General features: G+C 37.9%; 1 protein-coding gene across 1 annotated transcript in view; it reads right to left on the bottom strand.

Moving 5' to 3' along the window:
• Nucleotides 1-16,921, bottom strand: part of RAD23B (RAD23 nucleotide excision repair protein B) — a gene marked incomplete at its 5' end in the record, with an annotated part of 36,135 nt that extends 19,214 nt beyond the window's left edge. Inside the window, 3 exons of the mRNA XM_085299947.1 lie at nt 295-374; nt 3,166-3,247; nt 16,793-16,921. Coding sequence (XP_085156073.1) covers nt 295-374; nt 3,166-3,247; nt 16,793-16,921 — 291 coding nt within the window. The remainder of the gene's footprint in view (nt 1-294; nt 375-3,165; nt 3,248-16,792) is intronic.
• Between the last annotated feature and the right edge of the window lie 269 nt (nt 16,922-17,190).

The raw sequence follows: 17,190 nt of genomic DNA, 5'->3' as shown, positions 1-17,190 counted from the left end.
TCCCTGGAAGAATATATCACAGAGGACTCTAAGTCAAAAACAGAAGAAACAGTAAAATCAAGGTCAGCCACTGTCAATCATTTTCTCCAGTATTAACACTCAGCATAGACCAGAAAAAATATTGAACTCAGGGAAACTGGAATTTCAGTTCTATTCCCATCAGTATTTTCCTGCTGACCAAAACGTTCAGATAACCAGTTTCAACTGGTTTAAAATATATGCATATACAATAACTCATCACAACGAGAAAAAAAAGCAAATGCAAATTTCTTTTCAAAAATAAGTACCACTCACTTTTGTCACCATAACCACCACGAAGTTCTTCTCATCTATTTTGTATTCTTTAAGAGCTGTATCATCATTAAGGATTTTACCTAGCAAATTAAACAGATGCAAATTAATAAAAGGTCATTTACTAGATCATAAGACGATCCTGGGATTCATTCATGTAAAGTTCCAAAATACATAAAAACAAGTTTTATGCACACATACAAATAGTAATAATCCTAGGAAATGTATTTTAGCCATTAAACATTGACAGTAGAGTTCCAAGTGACTGTCTTTCTATGACATCCCTAGTACTAGATGCTTGAAGGCAATTTCTTATACCCACTAGAATACTTGATACCTTTCCATAAGTGTTGAATGCATTTCAGATCATTTAAAACAAAAGTATCAAATCTAGGGAAAGACCTTTAAAACAGATTCAAGATGTAGAGGAAAAGTTTTAAGATACAGTAGGCTAAACTAAATAATTTATGCCTGCTTATATGCTCCAGACATGATAAGGAAATTCTTGCCTGCTTCATATTTCTTTGTTCTCTTCTGTTAGCCCTTCAAATTTAGTAAATGATCTGGAGTTCCCTGCAACAGCATAAATATACCTGCAGGAGACCAACTTATGACTTTGCAGTTTTAGTAATTTAAACTTAACTAATGGCTAAAGCATTAGGAAAAGCCAGAACTGTTTCATGCACAGCTATTTTGGCAGAAGGATGAAAGAGAATGATTAGACAGAACCAGAAACCTTTGTTTGCTTTATTACCACCTGTAATTCTCATTAAGCAGATATGGTATTGTAACAAAGTATATTTGCCTAATTTATACAAGAATTTAAAAAGATACTAAACATTGGCTTTATAAACATACACACACACACAATGAGCTGGCTTACAGGCATTACCAAAAATCTGAGAGTTAAGTCTGTTTTTCAGGTAGTTTTACAACACCTATCTACTACTAAAGAATTTTCAGAAAATAGTCCATAATTTTAACAGCATTTTCTGAAGGTGCACCCAGGATCACTTCCCCATTTCAAGATTAAAATACACATTCTCATAATCATTCTCAGCAGTAGTGAAATACACTATTTAAATGCAATAAGAATGACAGATCTTCATCCATCCTGACTGCAAGGAAATAAAGCTATGTACACACCATGGCATGCAGAACAAAATGAGATGGCACTGACTCCTCATCAGTTCTACCGTGTCCTTGCAGGTCAAGTACCCAAAAATGTATTACGTGTACTGCAGCAGCAGTAATACCTGTAGTGTATGGTACAGCATCCAATTCAGAATCTAAGTAGACTTACACATACCAATCTGTTTTATAAACACTTTAAGGAAGGAGCTTGTACAATGCACATACACTGACATCCTATTTCCTTGGGACACATCACTCTCAGGGTTCCTAGGTACTACGTTAATACTAATGACAATACAACAGATCCTCATCACTGCTGGTCAGTGTAACTTTTTTTGCTTAATAAACTTTTTTAGTAACAAATTGTATACTTGTAATCAGTCTGACTTGGGATATCACACTCAGTGCCACTAAAATACTAAAATTCTCAACCTTTTTCTAATTAAAGTAAAAATGTCACCAATATGTTCTTGCTATATCTCTTCTCCAAATAAACAAACAAATAAATAAGATACACCTTTGAGGAGCACCTTGAGCATGACAGTGTTACGGAAACATAAGAGAACCATTACTAAGACTAAACTTTTATACTAAATCTTATTTTCTACATTTTTTATGTGCTTGTATGGGTTATACAATGCTAAACAAATTCTGGTTTTTGAAAATACAGAAAGTAAACTTCAGTCACACTATATAATCCCCTCCAATTCTTAATTTTTTTAGTCACAAAAACATTAAGATTAAAAGTGTCATGCAATACACATCACAAAACCTTTGGCTTGCATACAATTCTTCTTTATACAACAGACTCTTATCCTCATGGTCTTGATATTCACCGCCTTCACTCAAGTGTAAGGGGCAAAACATTTGCTGGAGATATAAAATTTGTAAAGAAGCATAATTCTGAGGAGTTCCTACAAACAAGGAGAGACTTCTGACCTCCGGTGTCATGATTAGCTCATTAGAAGTGGAAAAATAATACTGTTTACAAAGTGGCATACTAAAAAAGTAAAGATCAAAACTTCTTTCAAGTGTGGCTTGAGAGGAAAAAGCATTAGGGTTTAAATAAATAAATAAATAAATAAAGTAGTAGATTCCATCCCAGTCTTAGGACAGAGTCTTTTAAACCCAGAAACAAAGCAGGATGTGTGTATTCATGCCAGAATGGACCAGTCAGGTCGAAGTACAAATGAAATAATTTTGTATCTTTATACTTCATCTGATACAGCTTGTTTTACACCTGTACATAGTACATTTTTCTAATCTCAGACCTTAGCAGTATGACAAGTAGTTTTGTCTAGCAAGAGTTTGGATGGTAGGGTTTATTTTTGGTCAGTAGATAAAGACTAGCAGAGCAAATCCAAATGAAACTGATTTTAATTCTGAGGCATATAGATGAATGCTCTGGATAAACACAAGACAAAAACAAAAGATAAGAATTGACCAAAAACATGAAATGTGATCTTTTCAAATCTTAATTTCTTGTAACAATGGCTACTCCTATTTCACCTTCTATACACCACCCACAAATACATCTAGAGGCAGATCAAATTATCAGAAGAAAGAGAAATATGATATTTATTAAAACTGCAAAAACTGATTCAGAAATAAGAGCCCTTCTTGTCAGTAAGATTTTTCATTTGTTTGCATTTTAGAGAAGGCTTAACATTTAAATTAATGTCACAGAAAAACAGGAAAAATATTGTAGATTCAGACACAGTATCTTGAAAACATCATTACCTGCATAGATCAGTTTTTGGCCAGCTACTGGAAAGGCATCTTTCCCCCTTTCAGATTCAATCTTCTCCTTCAGTGCCCTCACCTAAAGCACAGAAATGCTCTTGTTAATTTAAAAAGAAAAAGCATTTTCATAATACAAATCTAATTAAGTAGACTTTGTTCTAGGTTTTAATTTTTTTTAAAAAAAGCACATTTCATTCACATCCTGGTTATGCAGGGAACATCAGCTTGCCAAAGATGTCATTCTAGCAACTTCCTACAGCAATTTTTTCTCTCCGCAAATAATCTCCCTTCTGCTTTATCTAATTAGATTACTAAGTTCTTCATGATAATTGTTAAATACAAGTTTACAAGACAGTGAATAGTAGAGAAATTTGAGCAGAATAGGTCTGTCAACCCATTTCCCTACCACTCCTCCTTTGGATTATCTGAAATAATACTTTGGAGTGTTAAATGGTAAGTATTTACTATGTATCAAAAAGGTTAACATTTCAGCCTAAGTAAAATCTGTCATCCACTTGCCATATCCCAATATGTTTCCTGTCTTCGCTTTATTTCTCTCTAACTGATGCTAAAACCTTTCTGTTGAGTACCTTTGCTCTTTTTCTTTGTCGTTTCCTTCTTCCTCTCCCTGTTCCTTTCAGATTTTAATTTCCTGGTTTATCAGTTTCTTTAACACTCACCTTTTCAAAGTCTGGAACACTGAAAACTGATGGGCCAAACTGTCGCATTCATGAAGCAGTTTTATCTTTTCAGCAGTAACATGAAAAAGAATCATTCTGCCAGACTTCATTACTTGTCAAAGGAGGCCTGCAGAAGCAAACCCCTTCTCTAGGCTTACACCTGACTTAGGTGATTAGACAACTAACCAGGATCTAGCAGGACTACAGGTGATTTAACCACTGAAATGATTCAGAATACAAGATACACTGTCTATGGTACAAGACTGAAATAAGAAACCAATCTTTCTTTTTCCTTTCTTTCCCTAATAGCTGGAGAAAGAAAGCTGTTGATATTCTTATTGGGAATATCTCTGGGATAACATGCCTAAAGCCCAAGTACCAGCCTGCAGCTGACCAGTTGCAATTCTGCAGCGAAACTAACAGTAGTTCACAACGTTCCTACAGTCTTCAGTAGCAGCAAAGTTTTAACTTAATACTAACAGCATGTCAATAGCATCACCACTCTCATGCACTTACTTTAAAACAAGCAGCTCTATCTCTTGATATACACTTGTTTAAAAGCTCCAGAAGAACCCTTTCTTTAAAAACTGGAAATCTAAACTGTAGTTCCTCCCCAATCAGTATTTAAAACTGTCATTCACATCATTGCAAAGTCTGCTTAGACCACTAATATATGATCAAGCAATTTTTGCGAATTTTAAAGAACTGGATACACCAAGCACCTACAGGAAATAGCCTGTGCCCACCCAGGTAAATTAACCTCAGAATCGGTCACGGTTAAAATCTGTCATGTTTTCAAATCCCTATTCTGTATTTAACACACAGCCTATTTGCGCACATATGCGCTTGTACTGATCACTCAATGCTGATGTTTCAAAGCTTCTCCTTCTATTCACACTGTCCATAACATCTGCTACAGGTATATAACAAGTGCTGCAATGCGATCAGTACACATAATCTGTTTTGACGGAAAGGAAAGAACTAAGACTTGTTTCAAGTTCACTGCACTCAGTCAAGCTATTCTGTTCAGATGTCTATTGGCCTTTGTTTTTTTTCATGTTTTAGTGTCTGAGTTTTATTCTAGGCTACACTTTTTCCTACAAGGAACATAAACCAAAACTAGCTCTGACAAATAAAAAAGTTCTAACTTAAACTACAATATTTAGCTGTTAAGACAGACTAAACATAAGCATTAACTACTATGTAATAATTCAGTCTTTGTCAAGAATTTCAGATATCTATTGTAGTAAAATATTGGTAATAAAATTCCAATTTTTAGCCTTTGTTATCTACCTCTTGAGTAGTGTTTCCTCATACTATGTTGTCACTGGAGCACTGCAAGTGATCTTGCACAGCCTTTCTCCAAAATATTTTGTATTAGTCCATGACAGACAGTGGAGACACTCTTCCATCCTTACTGTAGGCAGTCATTCTGGATGTCATCTCCAGACATATGGAGGAAAAGAAGGTGATCAGGAGTAGCCAGCATGGATTCACCACGGGGAAATTCTGCTTAACCAATCTGATAGCCTTCTATGATGGAGTGACTGGCTGGGGAGATGAGGAGAGAGCAAGGCTCTCCCTTGACTTCAGCAAGGCTTTTGACACTGTCTCCCATAACATCCGCCTACACAAGTTCAGGAAGTGTGGGTTAGACGAGTGGACAGGGAGGTGGATTGAGAACTGGCTGAAAGGCAGAGCTCAGAGGGTCGTCATCAGTGGTGTGGAGTCTAGTTGGAGGCCTGTGGCTAGTAGTGTCCCCCAGGGCTCTGTACTGGGTCCCATCCTGTTCAACTTCTTCATCAGTGACCTGGATGAGGGGGCAGAGTGCCTCCTCAGCAAGTTTGCTGATGATCCCAAGCTGGGAGGAGTGGCTGACACACCTGAGGGCTGTGCTGCCATTCAGAGAGACCTGGACAGGCTGGAGAGCTGGGCAGAGAGGAACATCTTGAGGTTCAACAAGGGCAAGGGCAGAGTCCTGCACCAAGGGAAAAATAACCCTAGGCTCCAATACAAGCTGGGGGCTGCCCTGCTGGAAAGCAGCTCTGCAGAGAAGGACCTGGGAGTGCTRGTGGACTATGAGCCAGCAATGTGCCCTTGTGGCCAGGTAGGCCAGCGGTATCCTGGGGTGCATTACGAAGAGTGTTGCCAGCAGGTCGAGGGAGGTGATCCTGCCCCTCTACGGAGCCCTGGGGAGGCCACATCTCGAGTCCTGTGTCCAGTTCTGGGCTCCCCAGGACAAGAGACATGCAGCTACTGCAGAGAGTCCAGCGTAGGGCTACGAAGATGATCAGAGGGCTGGAGCACCTGCCCTATGAGGAATGGCTGCGAGAGCTGGGCCTCTTCAGCCTGGGGAAGAGAAAACTGAGGGGGGATCTGATCAGTGTGCACAAGTACCTGAAGGGAGGGTGTCAAGGGGACGGGGACAAACTCTTTTCAGTGGTCCCATGTGACAGGACAAGAGGCAATGGGCACAAATTGAAGCACAGGAAGTTCCGCCTGAATGTAAGGAGGAATTTCTTCCCTGTGAGAGTGACAGGGCACTGGACCAGGTTGCCCAGAGAGGTTGTGGAGTCTCCTTCTCTGGAGATCTTCAAGGCCTGCCTGGATGCAACCCTGTCTAACATGCTCTAGGTGACCCTGCTGAGCAGGGAGGTTGGACTAGATGATCTCCAGAGGTCCCTTCCAACCTTACTCATTCTATGATTCTACGATGATTCTACTGTAGTTCTCTCCAGGTAAAGACAAACCACAGTTTATACTCAGAGACCAGAAGAACTAAGAAAAACACAATAGCTATGAGGATAGTTGAGTATCAGGCAGCATTCTGATATGCTTTATTGGAGCTCATACTGCAGTTCTAGCATATTTGGTACCGCTGCGCTGAAGGGTGGCATCAGCTCAAACTTCAGGAGTCTCTGTCTAAGTCTGCAAACACCGTGGCATTTTCACACTGTCCAGATGGGGAGGCTGAAGGATGAATGGAGCTGAAGCAGTCATCCACTTGATTTTCCAGTTCTTTAACAGGACCAGGTACGAGACCAAGCAAATATCTATTGGTTTGCTATTGTCAGTACACTGCAAAAGCTGCAACCAGCACCAACTGAGGTGACATCTGTAGCAGTTTATTATTTTCTGTTCTTCTGAAAGGTCAGGCAGCTGAAATACCAAAGGAATGCCCTTACGTTTTTACAGCAGTAATGCCAAATACTCACTAGTGTCCCTGCAGGTCCTAACAGTTTTCCTTAACAAGTCAACACCCAAGATGCAAGGGGCACCAGGGTCTGTTACAACTTCAGGGATTTCCAGTTTCCTTTAGTAAGAGCAAGACTAGCTTTTACTATACACCGCTTCTGCTGGCTCATATCAAGGAGATAGTGCTATCCTACATAAGCTATTAACACACTGCCTCCAGGAGTACTACATGTACTTCCCACTAGACCTCTACCCCTTAACACCCACCTTCAGGTTCCACAACACAATATACAAGCAATTTAACTAGGTACTGTAGGCTGTCTTGGCCTCACAGATATTCATCAGAAAGTGCTAAAGCTGTACAATTCTATTTTCACAGTCCAAAAACCTCCTTTGGATCCCACTGCTAACACCATTTTTACTAATGTTGTGATTTAAGCCAGGACAGACACAAACTTTAATTACTACATTATAATTAGATCCATGCAGAGGAGTCTGGATGCTTATCATCTCTCTGAAAGGGTGATTAATGATGCAAAGAACACTACAAAGTCATGGAAAAGCAGCTATCGCTACTTCCCCTTCTCCTTGCTGACAAGAACAGCAGTGCCAGCAGGGTGCTGAGCGCGACGTTTTTGGCCTCACAACCTTGATCCCAGACATCCCTGAAAATCCTCCACAGCCAGGTGCCAAGGGCAGAGTCATGCTGTCCCCTGCATCAGGTAGAGGTGGGTGAGGTTTATTACAGTGAGAGCATCTTGCAGACCATTTGATCTTTACCAGTTGGCAGACTGCTCCAAGCTGTTGCTCACTGATCAGTGTAGTGAGTCACTGAGCAACTGTAACTTTAGTTCTGCTGATTCTACCAATTGTGTGCTTTTCATCACATCTGCCTGTGATTTATTTAACAGAAATTACATCCCTAACAGCTACACAGCAACACACTGAAGGTGAATCTGTGGGACTAACTACTTGAGTAATGTCAGCTTTGGTAGGCCAGGATGCTAAACAACCTCTTTGACTTGAATGGCAAAGAACACGCAGGGCAGTAATAAAGTTAAAATCCTAAAGAATTCTACAAAATCACATAAGCTAACAGAGCACTGAATACAGCACCAAACTACATACTGTCCACCAAAGAACTGATATAATCTTCATCTAGAACCAACCAATGCAGCCAATCACGACTGGCTTCTTATAGGAATTTTTTAAAAAACATGGAAATGCTAAAGAAACAAGATCACAGTGTTCAAGACTGGTCGCCTACATTATCAGAACTTGCCATAAACAGCAGTGAATTTAAGAATAGATGATAACTTCAGATAAACTATTTCCATTCTCAGACACATTTCTCCAGCTGACAAATGGTTTACACACATCTAAATAAAACTTAAATTTAAAATAGTTCAAATCATCTGCAGTAGCTTGCTAACTAACTACATAAACACATATTGTTATTTGCAAAAGCAAAGATGATTAACTTTACCCTCTCTTTTAAACAGACTTTCATGATGGTCTAAAGCCAAACTGTTGCCATTTGAAGACATTTAATGTGTTCTTCTGACTGACAGTAATTTCATACATCATGAGTTCCAAATTATAAATTAAGCGATTCTGTAACGTAGCTCAATTTGTTCCAATAAAACTGGAAGTATATAAAATATTCAAGTAACTTCCATAAGATACATTCCTAACAACATATTTAACTGTTTTATATAGAAAAGCAATTTATATAAGGGAATTTCCAACCTATCTCAAATGGGTTCTAAACAATCCTGCCCATTCACAGCAGCAAATAAAAAATAAGTTTAAGCTTTAATGGCTTAATTCCTATAGCTTGAATCTACAAAAGAGCTAATTCTGCTACAGATGTATACATTCTGCTACTACAGGAAGAAGTTCAAAAAATGCAGGCTAAAATCAGTTTTTGTTCTTTCAGCTTTCACACTGCCTAACCTGAGAGACCACACACATTTCACCTGCAGAGGATGTTCTAAATTTTAGAATAAAAAAGTATTTGGTAACGTGATACACCAAATTTACCAATAATCTGTTAGTGGCAGATAAATTTCTTTTGGCAGTTCTAGCTGGAGTGCCTGAAGACTTAATATCCACTAATGAGAATACAACCACGTCCTTAACTTAACTAGCAGGAAAAAAAAATACCAATATTTAAAAATACTTAATTCACATGCCTGACAAGGCAGACACTGGTTCAAAGCACTTTTAGATTTAAACTGCAAAAGCTCCATTTTTCAAGGAAAGAGAAGCACCCTCACTGCTCTTTGGAACAACAGCAACACCTTCCAGCTAGCAGCATGACGAGCTGCTGGATACAGCAGTATCTTAAAATTTGCCTCTACCAAATTAGATCTCCCAAGTATCTACAAGATCTTTTGGACATTGGTAAAACCATCAGTTTAGGTTTATTAAGAGAGAAGCAAGTCCAACCAGCTGATCTGAAGATTTTGGAAAGCAGTTTACCTACACACTATCACCCTCTGCATCTATAATATTATAAAATACTTTTCCTAATAAAAAATTAAATAAAAATGCATAAACCAAACCTTCAGGCTACCAAGCTTAACTCCACCTAACCTGAGTTTAAAATATATTTGAGTCCTAAGAGTCACATTTTTCTTTCATTCTAATAAATACAGAGCAGAATAAAGAGAACATATATTATAGGACAACACCTTTAAGAATGAGCATCAACTCGCCTGTAAACTCTAAAGACTCAGAAAGAGAACACACATTACAACAGCCAATTTACAAAACAAGCTCGTAGATAATCTTGCACCCTCTATAAAATAAGACCCACAACTCTCCCTGCTATTCAGAGAATACACTAAGTACAATCTGCTCACGAAAAAGATGCCATGCAATATGGTGTGCAATACATCTAGGCATATCTGACCTGATTGGTAACTAAACATGCACTTCCTCACAGTTAAGTATATTAAGCAAACTCCCTCCCTTCCCTCTCATGCATTAATTTCCACTTATAAAATATGCTAAAACAGGAAAGAAAAAGAAAGAAAGAAAAAGAAAAGAGGTAACGTTCATACAAAAGTCACATTTCTTGATTCCTAATAAAATAAGCAGGAAACAGTGTAATTTCATCAGTTTTCAGTTTGTGCAACACAGTCAAGATAAATCTCTCAATTTCTTAAGATCCATACATAAAATGGATACAGAACCAAAGTGGATCCCTTTTGGCATCAAGTCATGTACCCTCCCTGCACCCCATAATCTTTATTACATGTGGAATCCGATCCAGCTTCCTGTAACAACTAGTAAGATTTTCTGTTATCCCCTCTCCTACCATAAAGCTGCTTCTGATGTTAGAAGCTTTTTTACAATGCCCAGTCTAAATTAGTTCACAGACTGTTAACATTCATTTGTTCCTATGCAAGTGCTGTATTTTAAGCATGAACAGCCTTTCTCCCTTCCGTGGTACTTACCACCGTAAACATCTATACAGCACTACTAAATTCTCCTCTCAGCTTGTGAGCTAAGTTTGCCAGGCCCCTTTAGTTTCTTTTCAGGCAGTAGTCTCAGTATCATCCTAATAGCTCTTTCTTCCACTTGCTCTAGTGGAAATCCATTCATGCTGGAGGTAGGTGGCCAACATTCTTGTACTAAAGTAGCATCCTAATTCTGGAAATTCTGGGATTGAAGAAGTACAAGGATTCATCTTTTAGTGAATCCAAGCAGTGAAGCAATGTTGCTCATTTGACAGACACTTCCAAAAGACGGCCTCCTAATCAAGATACCCAAGTCAAATCTTAAACTTTTTATTCTTAATTTCATCATGTTTCTATTGCTTTGGTACTCAAAATCATAAAATTCTTATCAAATTATTAATAAAAACACTTAAAAAGACTGATCCTAAGACTAACATTTAAAGACCTTCACTATTAACCCATCTACACTTCAACTGCTTTATTTGAGTGAGTAATTCCCAATGGAGTGTTTAAATCCATGTTACAGCTATTCTAACAATCCCTAACCCTTTTATAATAGACTATCAGGTTTTTCTCAGCATTTGGGGGATGGAGGAACAAAGTCATCCTTCAGGCAGAGTTTTCAGTTCAAAGCATGAAAGCTTCCAGTTCAAAGGGGTTTGCTCTCCTCCCCTTCCCTCAGTGAGGGCATGTAGAGGGTAAGAGACTACTCTAAATACTTTTGTTTAGAATTTACATTTAACATTCCAGAGTTTTCACTCCCACTGCTCTTGAAAACATGCTTCCCATATATTATACTACTATGTTGATACTGCTCAAAATCAGTGCAGTTATATCAGACGATAGGCCAACTAAGGAAGAAAACTAGACTACTGCAACAGGAACTACTATCCTTAATCCAATTCAATGATTAGCAACACTGTAATGGCATATATTTTGCAAATTACTGAAGTGTTCAGAGCATCAGATACTAGTTGTCTCATATAAGTAAGTGTTTTATAGTAGTTTTGTTGACAAGAACATATTTGGTTCTAGCCACATCTACAAATAATAAAAGCAGGGTTTTTTGGAACATATCTACATATACAATAATGCCTTACATTACTTTCCTAAATGGAACACACGACTTTTAACCGGGAAACCACCTTCACAGATGAATTAACAGATTATTGTCCTACTTCAAGTCCCAAAGGCATAACAGATACAGCAGCGAAGAACCATAGAAGAGGAGAAGTCTTATGAGTCCAGCCACGTTTACTAGCTTTGCTAGTGGTCAAAATAGCCAAAGTTAACACTCCAAGGAAAAAAGCATTTAAAGGAATTACCTTCATATTTAAAAATGGGTATCACAGACAGTAGAAAGCATTCAAGAACTTCTGTATTTGCAGCCCATATTTACTATGCTGAAGTTTGTATACAAAGACAGAAGCAGCATGGCCTAGTAAGTAGTCTAGAATTTCCAATGTGCAAATGTAAATTTAGCTTTGACATTGACTCCTGAACAATCACTTCCGCCTTTCTAATTTTCCCTCTAAAACTAAGCTCATCTACATCRGTAAAGCTTATTAGTGGAGTAATTGCTATTATGTATTGCTCAGAGATTAACAAGGAACTTCCTATCTCACAGCTGAATATCCCACTCTTCCAAATTGATCTAAACACTGCTTCTTTAAACATGGAAACACTAAGTTAGTTTTCTAAAGCTAAACAGTGACTGAAAGGGCTGCATATATGAGATTTCTAGTAATATGTAAACAGATAAATAGGTTTCAATATAAAGTAGACCTTTACATAGCAGAAAAAAAATATAGTTGTCTGTGCATTTGAAGGCTTCCGATACTCTTAGTACTCTCTGAGCCCACAATGGTTTGTCTTAAGGGGAAAGCTTATACTCTGAGCGGTGACTCTTGCATGGTAATGTTTATTAACTTAACTGAAACCTTGCAGTCCTTTGAACAGATAGATTTTAAGTGCAAGGCTATTCCTCATAAATGCTTCAAAGAGAGGGCAAAAGCAGTATCACGGTTTCAAACACAAGCAGAATTGACAAGACATTTTAAGTCATTATAAAAAGATACTTTCCAAAACTATTTTTCTAAGATTGAGTACCTACAAACAGGCTTATTTAGGTATGTCGAAACAGTCTTTGTTTAGGGTGCCAGATTACAAACTAGTTAGAAGTAAGAGGTTTGATGCCCCGACATTAAAGCGACAAGGAGGGAGGATACACATTTCAGCCCCATTTCTCTTGGTTTCCTTGACTCTACCATGCCTCAGATCCAAACAGAAGGAGTAACAGAGAAAGTCACAGAGTCAGTTAGCCTTTGTACTATTTTATATCGCTCTCCTAGCCAATATGCCTACAGTAGCCACAAGCCTCTTCCTCTCCTTTCCATGGTTACTTGACACTACCTGCAGAGCATGCAAAACGCAGGCAAGCCTGAAAGGGCTCCTGGCTGGCCCTTTTGGGGGTCTAGATGAGACTGGCTACACTTCTCCACATCCTGCATGGTAAAAAGTGATTTGACTCCACTCAAGCTGAGTATGCTGCCTGAAACAGTGACCAAAGAAGCAAAGTTTCTTAGTGGGAAAAGACACTGGCAACCACATCCTGCAGTTCTGTAAATTTACACAGCCCTAGGAATTTTATTTAAAATAAGTATTTTGCCATGTTTCAGAAATACTATGAAAATATATTCCAAAGACTGGATGGTAAATTATGTTCTCTATACAGCAACAAAACTCTGGAACACATCATGGTCACCTGGTCATACTATTCTTTAATTTACACACACCTTTGTCCCTCTCTACACCCCTGAAATTCCCGAAGGAACATCTTCTGACATGTTCTGTCATCCATACAAGGGATAGATATCTTTAATTACCAATTACACCTGCAAAATAGAGTTGAAGGCACAATTACGTATATAACAATCTGTTAGCACAAATAACCCTGTATATTTAGCCTCTCAGTTTATTGGCCATCTTCTGAACTATGCCCCAGGAAAGTTCAGATTGTTGAGAAATATAGCATGCAATATTGATGAATTATTAAAGCACATGAAAGGTACAGTTTTTTTCATGATGATAACTAAAATGAGTAAGAACATTACAAAATAAAGTAGTTATAAGCTTATGGTCATAGAGCTACTGTATCTGAAAAAATGGTTAACATGTAAAAACATGCAAAATCACACACTAATAGGAATCAGATTAGTTGYATTCATAGTTTATGTTTAACCTCGCCTTCATTAAGTTTTATGGAATATGTATCATCCTCCCAAAAGTTCTTTGGGAGTTAATATTACAACACCCACTTGAAATTAAGGGAAATATTCCTGAAGATGTGAAAGCCTAGATCTCTTCAGCCAAGAAGTAAAACAACTTCTCTGACTTAAAAATTCCAAAACTAACCATGAGGCAGAGAGAAGGGGGAGGGAAAGAGTGAGACGGAGAGAGCGAGTGAGAGACTAGCTACAGAAGGAAAGCCTTAGTAAGATAAATGTGAATAATCAGAAAATATAACTTACAAATTCTAGTCTGTAAAAAGTGTAACAAACAATAAAAAATACAATGACTCTTTTATTCCAGCAGTCTCCAAAGCTACCATTTTTGCTGAGTCATCTATCAAGTCTCAAGCAGCAAGTACAAGCCCTGCAAATTCACAGCTTTGCTGAGTCTGCATGTTCATACGCTCAAACAAAATGCCAGCAGATAAAAAGGCAACATGACAATCTCCTAGAAGGAGAGCAAGACACCTAGTGTAAAACAAAAGAGACACAGAAAGAAAAATATCAGGACTTAAGGACATATCTCTAGCCTAGAAGCATATTTCTGGATTTAGAACAGGATCATGAGGGCACTTCTTCTCCAACTAACCACTGTGAATACAAACTCTAAGGGAAATATAAAAATAATCCTCTTATCAGAAACTGCTGTTGCATTAACCAATACTTAAGTCCATGCAAGGCGGCAGGCAGCAGGCATTTGTTTGCATTTTCTTGTAAGTTAAAAACCTCCTAAGGTCGGACATTTTTGAACATAGCAATATTCTCTGGCTACTGCAGAACTGTTTGAAAAGTTAATTCTTCTCACAAATATAGGAAAGCAAAACTAAAATATTATTTTTATACCAGTTATGTATTATTACAAAAAAAGATTTTCACTTTCTTACAAATTATATCTAATACTCCTTACAATCTATTAAGTTGCAAGTAGAACTAACCTTTATGCTTCAGTCAACGCTATTAGATCATCAGATGTGCTGCTAACAGAAGCCCAAAGTTCACCTAGACTGCCTTAAGAAACATGAACTACCAATAAGCAAATTTTACAACAATTCATCACTTGTTTCCGTATACCTCTCCTTGCCCCAGACAGAACAGGAATAGATGAAAAGTATGYACTAAAAAACAAACAAACAAACAAAAAAAACCCCAGCTTTTCCACAATCATCTTCCTTTTTTTAAAAAAATTGGATGTTTATCTCTCGAAACATAGAATAACTACAAAGATACAAAACCAACTAAACTTTTGTGTGGGTTCACAGACAGTACTGTAGCCACTCAAGATAATAATTTCAGTTTAGTCTTACTTAATTCTAGAATCTATTACTGCAAATAAAAGGTTCTCCAAAGAGAATTAAAGCAACTTGCTTCTTTATCACAAAACTCTCCCATACTAAAGAGCATCTCCCTGGTATGTACTGCTTTCTTGTCGCTACACAACCAAGACTTTTAAACCCTCTACATGTCAAAAAATAGACATTCTTTGCTAGTTTCTKTCCAAAAGTCTCCTTCAGAGCTGTGTCCTTTTTTTCCTAAAGGATACCTATTTTAGCTGGAGAACCCAAACATATGCCACTCCTCACTTTTTCTTTATTGTATCTTGCTTCATTTTCTATCTGTTTTTCCTGGAACCCATTTCCCAGATATTTTGTACAGCCTTCTTTAGTATCTAGTCCAAAATCCTCAACTTAAAATACGTAAGCCTTCAGTACAAGAGGAATATTATGTGCATATCCAAAAACCCCAGTACACACATTTAACAATAAACTTACATATGTTAAGAATACACTGGAATATATAGAAGCCCCAACTTCCACAACAAAGCTTCCTGTTGTCCCTTAAACAAGCAGGCATTTCCCCAGAAGGTTTAAACACTGTAACAGAACACCAAAATGCGAAATCCACATTGAAATGTGAAAACTACATGAAGCGGAAACAGTCAAAGGATCACTGACATCCTGAATATTCCTTGCATTTCTCCCCTTTGGGAAAATCAGGGTATTTAGGTTAACAGTACAGGGAAACTGAAAAAGAAATAGAATATACTTACTTAAGGCTGGTTTTTCACTTTATAAGAACATCTGTGGGGATCAGAACTTTTTAAGTGTATTTCATGGCTACATAGTGATAACTGCAACACAAGTACCAAACTTAGAAGCCTGCAATATCATCACTCAAAAACAGATGCAGCTACACAGGTCTGCAGTTTCAGACAGCGCTTATTATTTGTTTAATAAATTTATTCTTTCATAGTGAGACAATAAATAAGAGGGCAAATTGAGAATACCAGAATTGCTACAACTGGTAAATTCACCTTTTCTACAGAGCAGAAGGAGCAAAACATCGACTCCTATACACTCCAGAATTTTTTTCACAAAACTTAACAAAACCAACCGCACTTGAAAGGAAAAAAAAAATCTCTGATAATGAACCTTGCTCCTCAATGAGTGGGGCCTCAGGCCATCTCAGTTCCTTTCTGTTCAGCCAAAATATATTAATCTTCACCTACCACTTTTTCAAACACAGACTTCATGCTTCAAGTCTAACACTTATTCAGCTAAAATGTCCAGCTGGCTAATATTTTAAAACACAACTAAATATAAACTGAAATCACATTACTATTAAAACATGTTCTGAATTATAAAATTCAATCATCTGATAAAGTAGGAAAAAAACTGTTCATGTAAGAGCTGTAACAAAATTTATGTCTGCTTTATGACAATGAAGTGTGTGGCTTCATATTCTCACTGCAAAGTACATTTAAATCTTTTCCTTAAAGCTTATGACAAGCTTTAGTAACAGGCATGAACTGCTGTTAAATACCACTTTGCACTGTAACATTAAGTCTGTTTAAATTCAATTTATACTAAGAATGAGGAGAAATTGCTAGAAACAGAGGCCAATTTTAGAGCAACAAGTTTCCTGGGCCTATCGCAACTGGATCATTTTTGGCCTTGTCACAGTACAGGGCATAGCTCCAAGTAAACAAGCCTACCTTCAGCAGTGAARCACACAGGCACAGCGCAAGGGCTCGAAGGAAAGGGCTTCCAGAGCAACACCCCCCTCCCTCTATCCCCAAAACAGAGCATTTTGGTTCAGGACGTCGGAAATCAATCAGTGTTTTTCAAAATCGTGCTGACTAGGAGCATCCAAGCAGAGCTGTGAAGGACGTACGTTAATGWGGTACGTTTCAAGGAATTTGCTAGTTTAAAGAAGATATTTAAAAAAAAAAAAAGACTCAGAAATGGTGGGGTCTGGAGGTTTTCGCCCCCTCTTTTTTTTCCTTTTTTTTCCTTTTTTTTGCTTCTGGCCATGTCGCACTCGGTTCTACTTTCAACCCTCCCTACGAGAACTTTGTCCTGGATTTTCCGGCCCCTCAGGAAACCCGCCGCC

Source organism: Rhea americana, unplaced genomic scaffold (assembly GCF_003343005.1).
Source record: "Rhea americana isolate MKP2758 unplaced genomic scaffold, rheAme1 scaffold_158, whole genome shotgun sequence".
Taxonomy (NCBI): domain Eukaryota; kingdom Metazoa; phylum Chordata; class Aves; order Rheiformes; family Rheidae; genus Rhea; species Rhea americana.
This window is presented reverse-complemented; position numbering and strand designations above follow the sequence as displayed.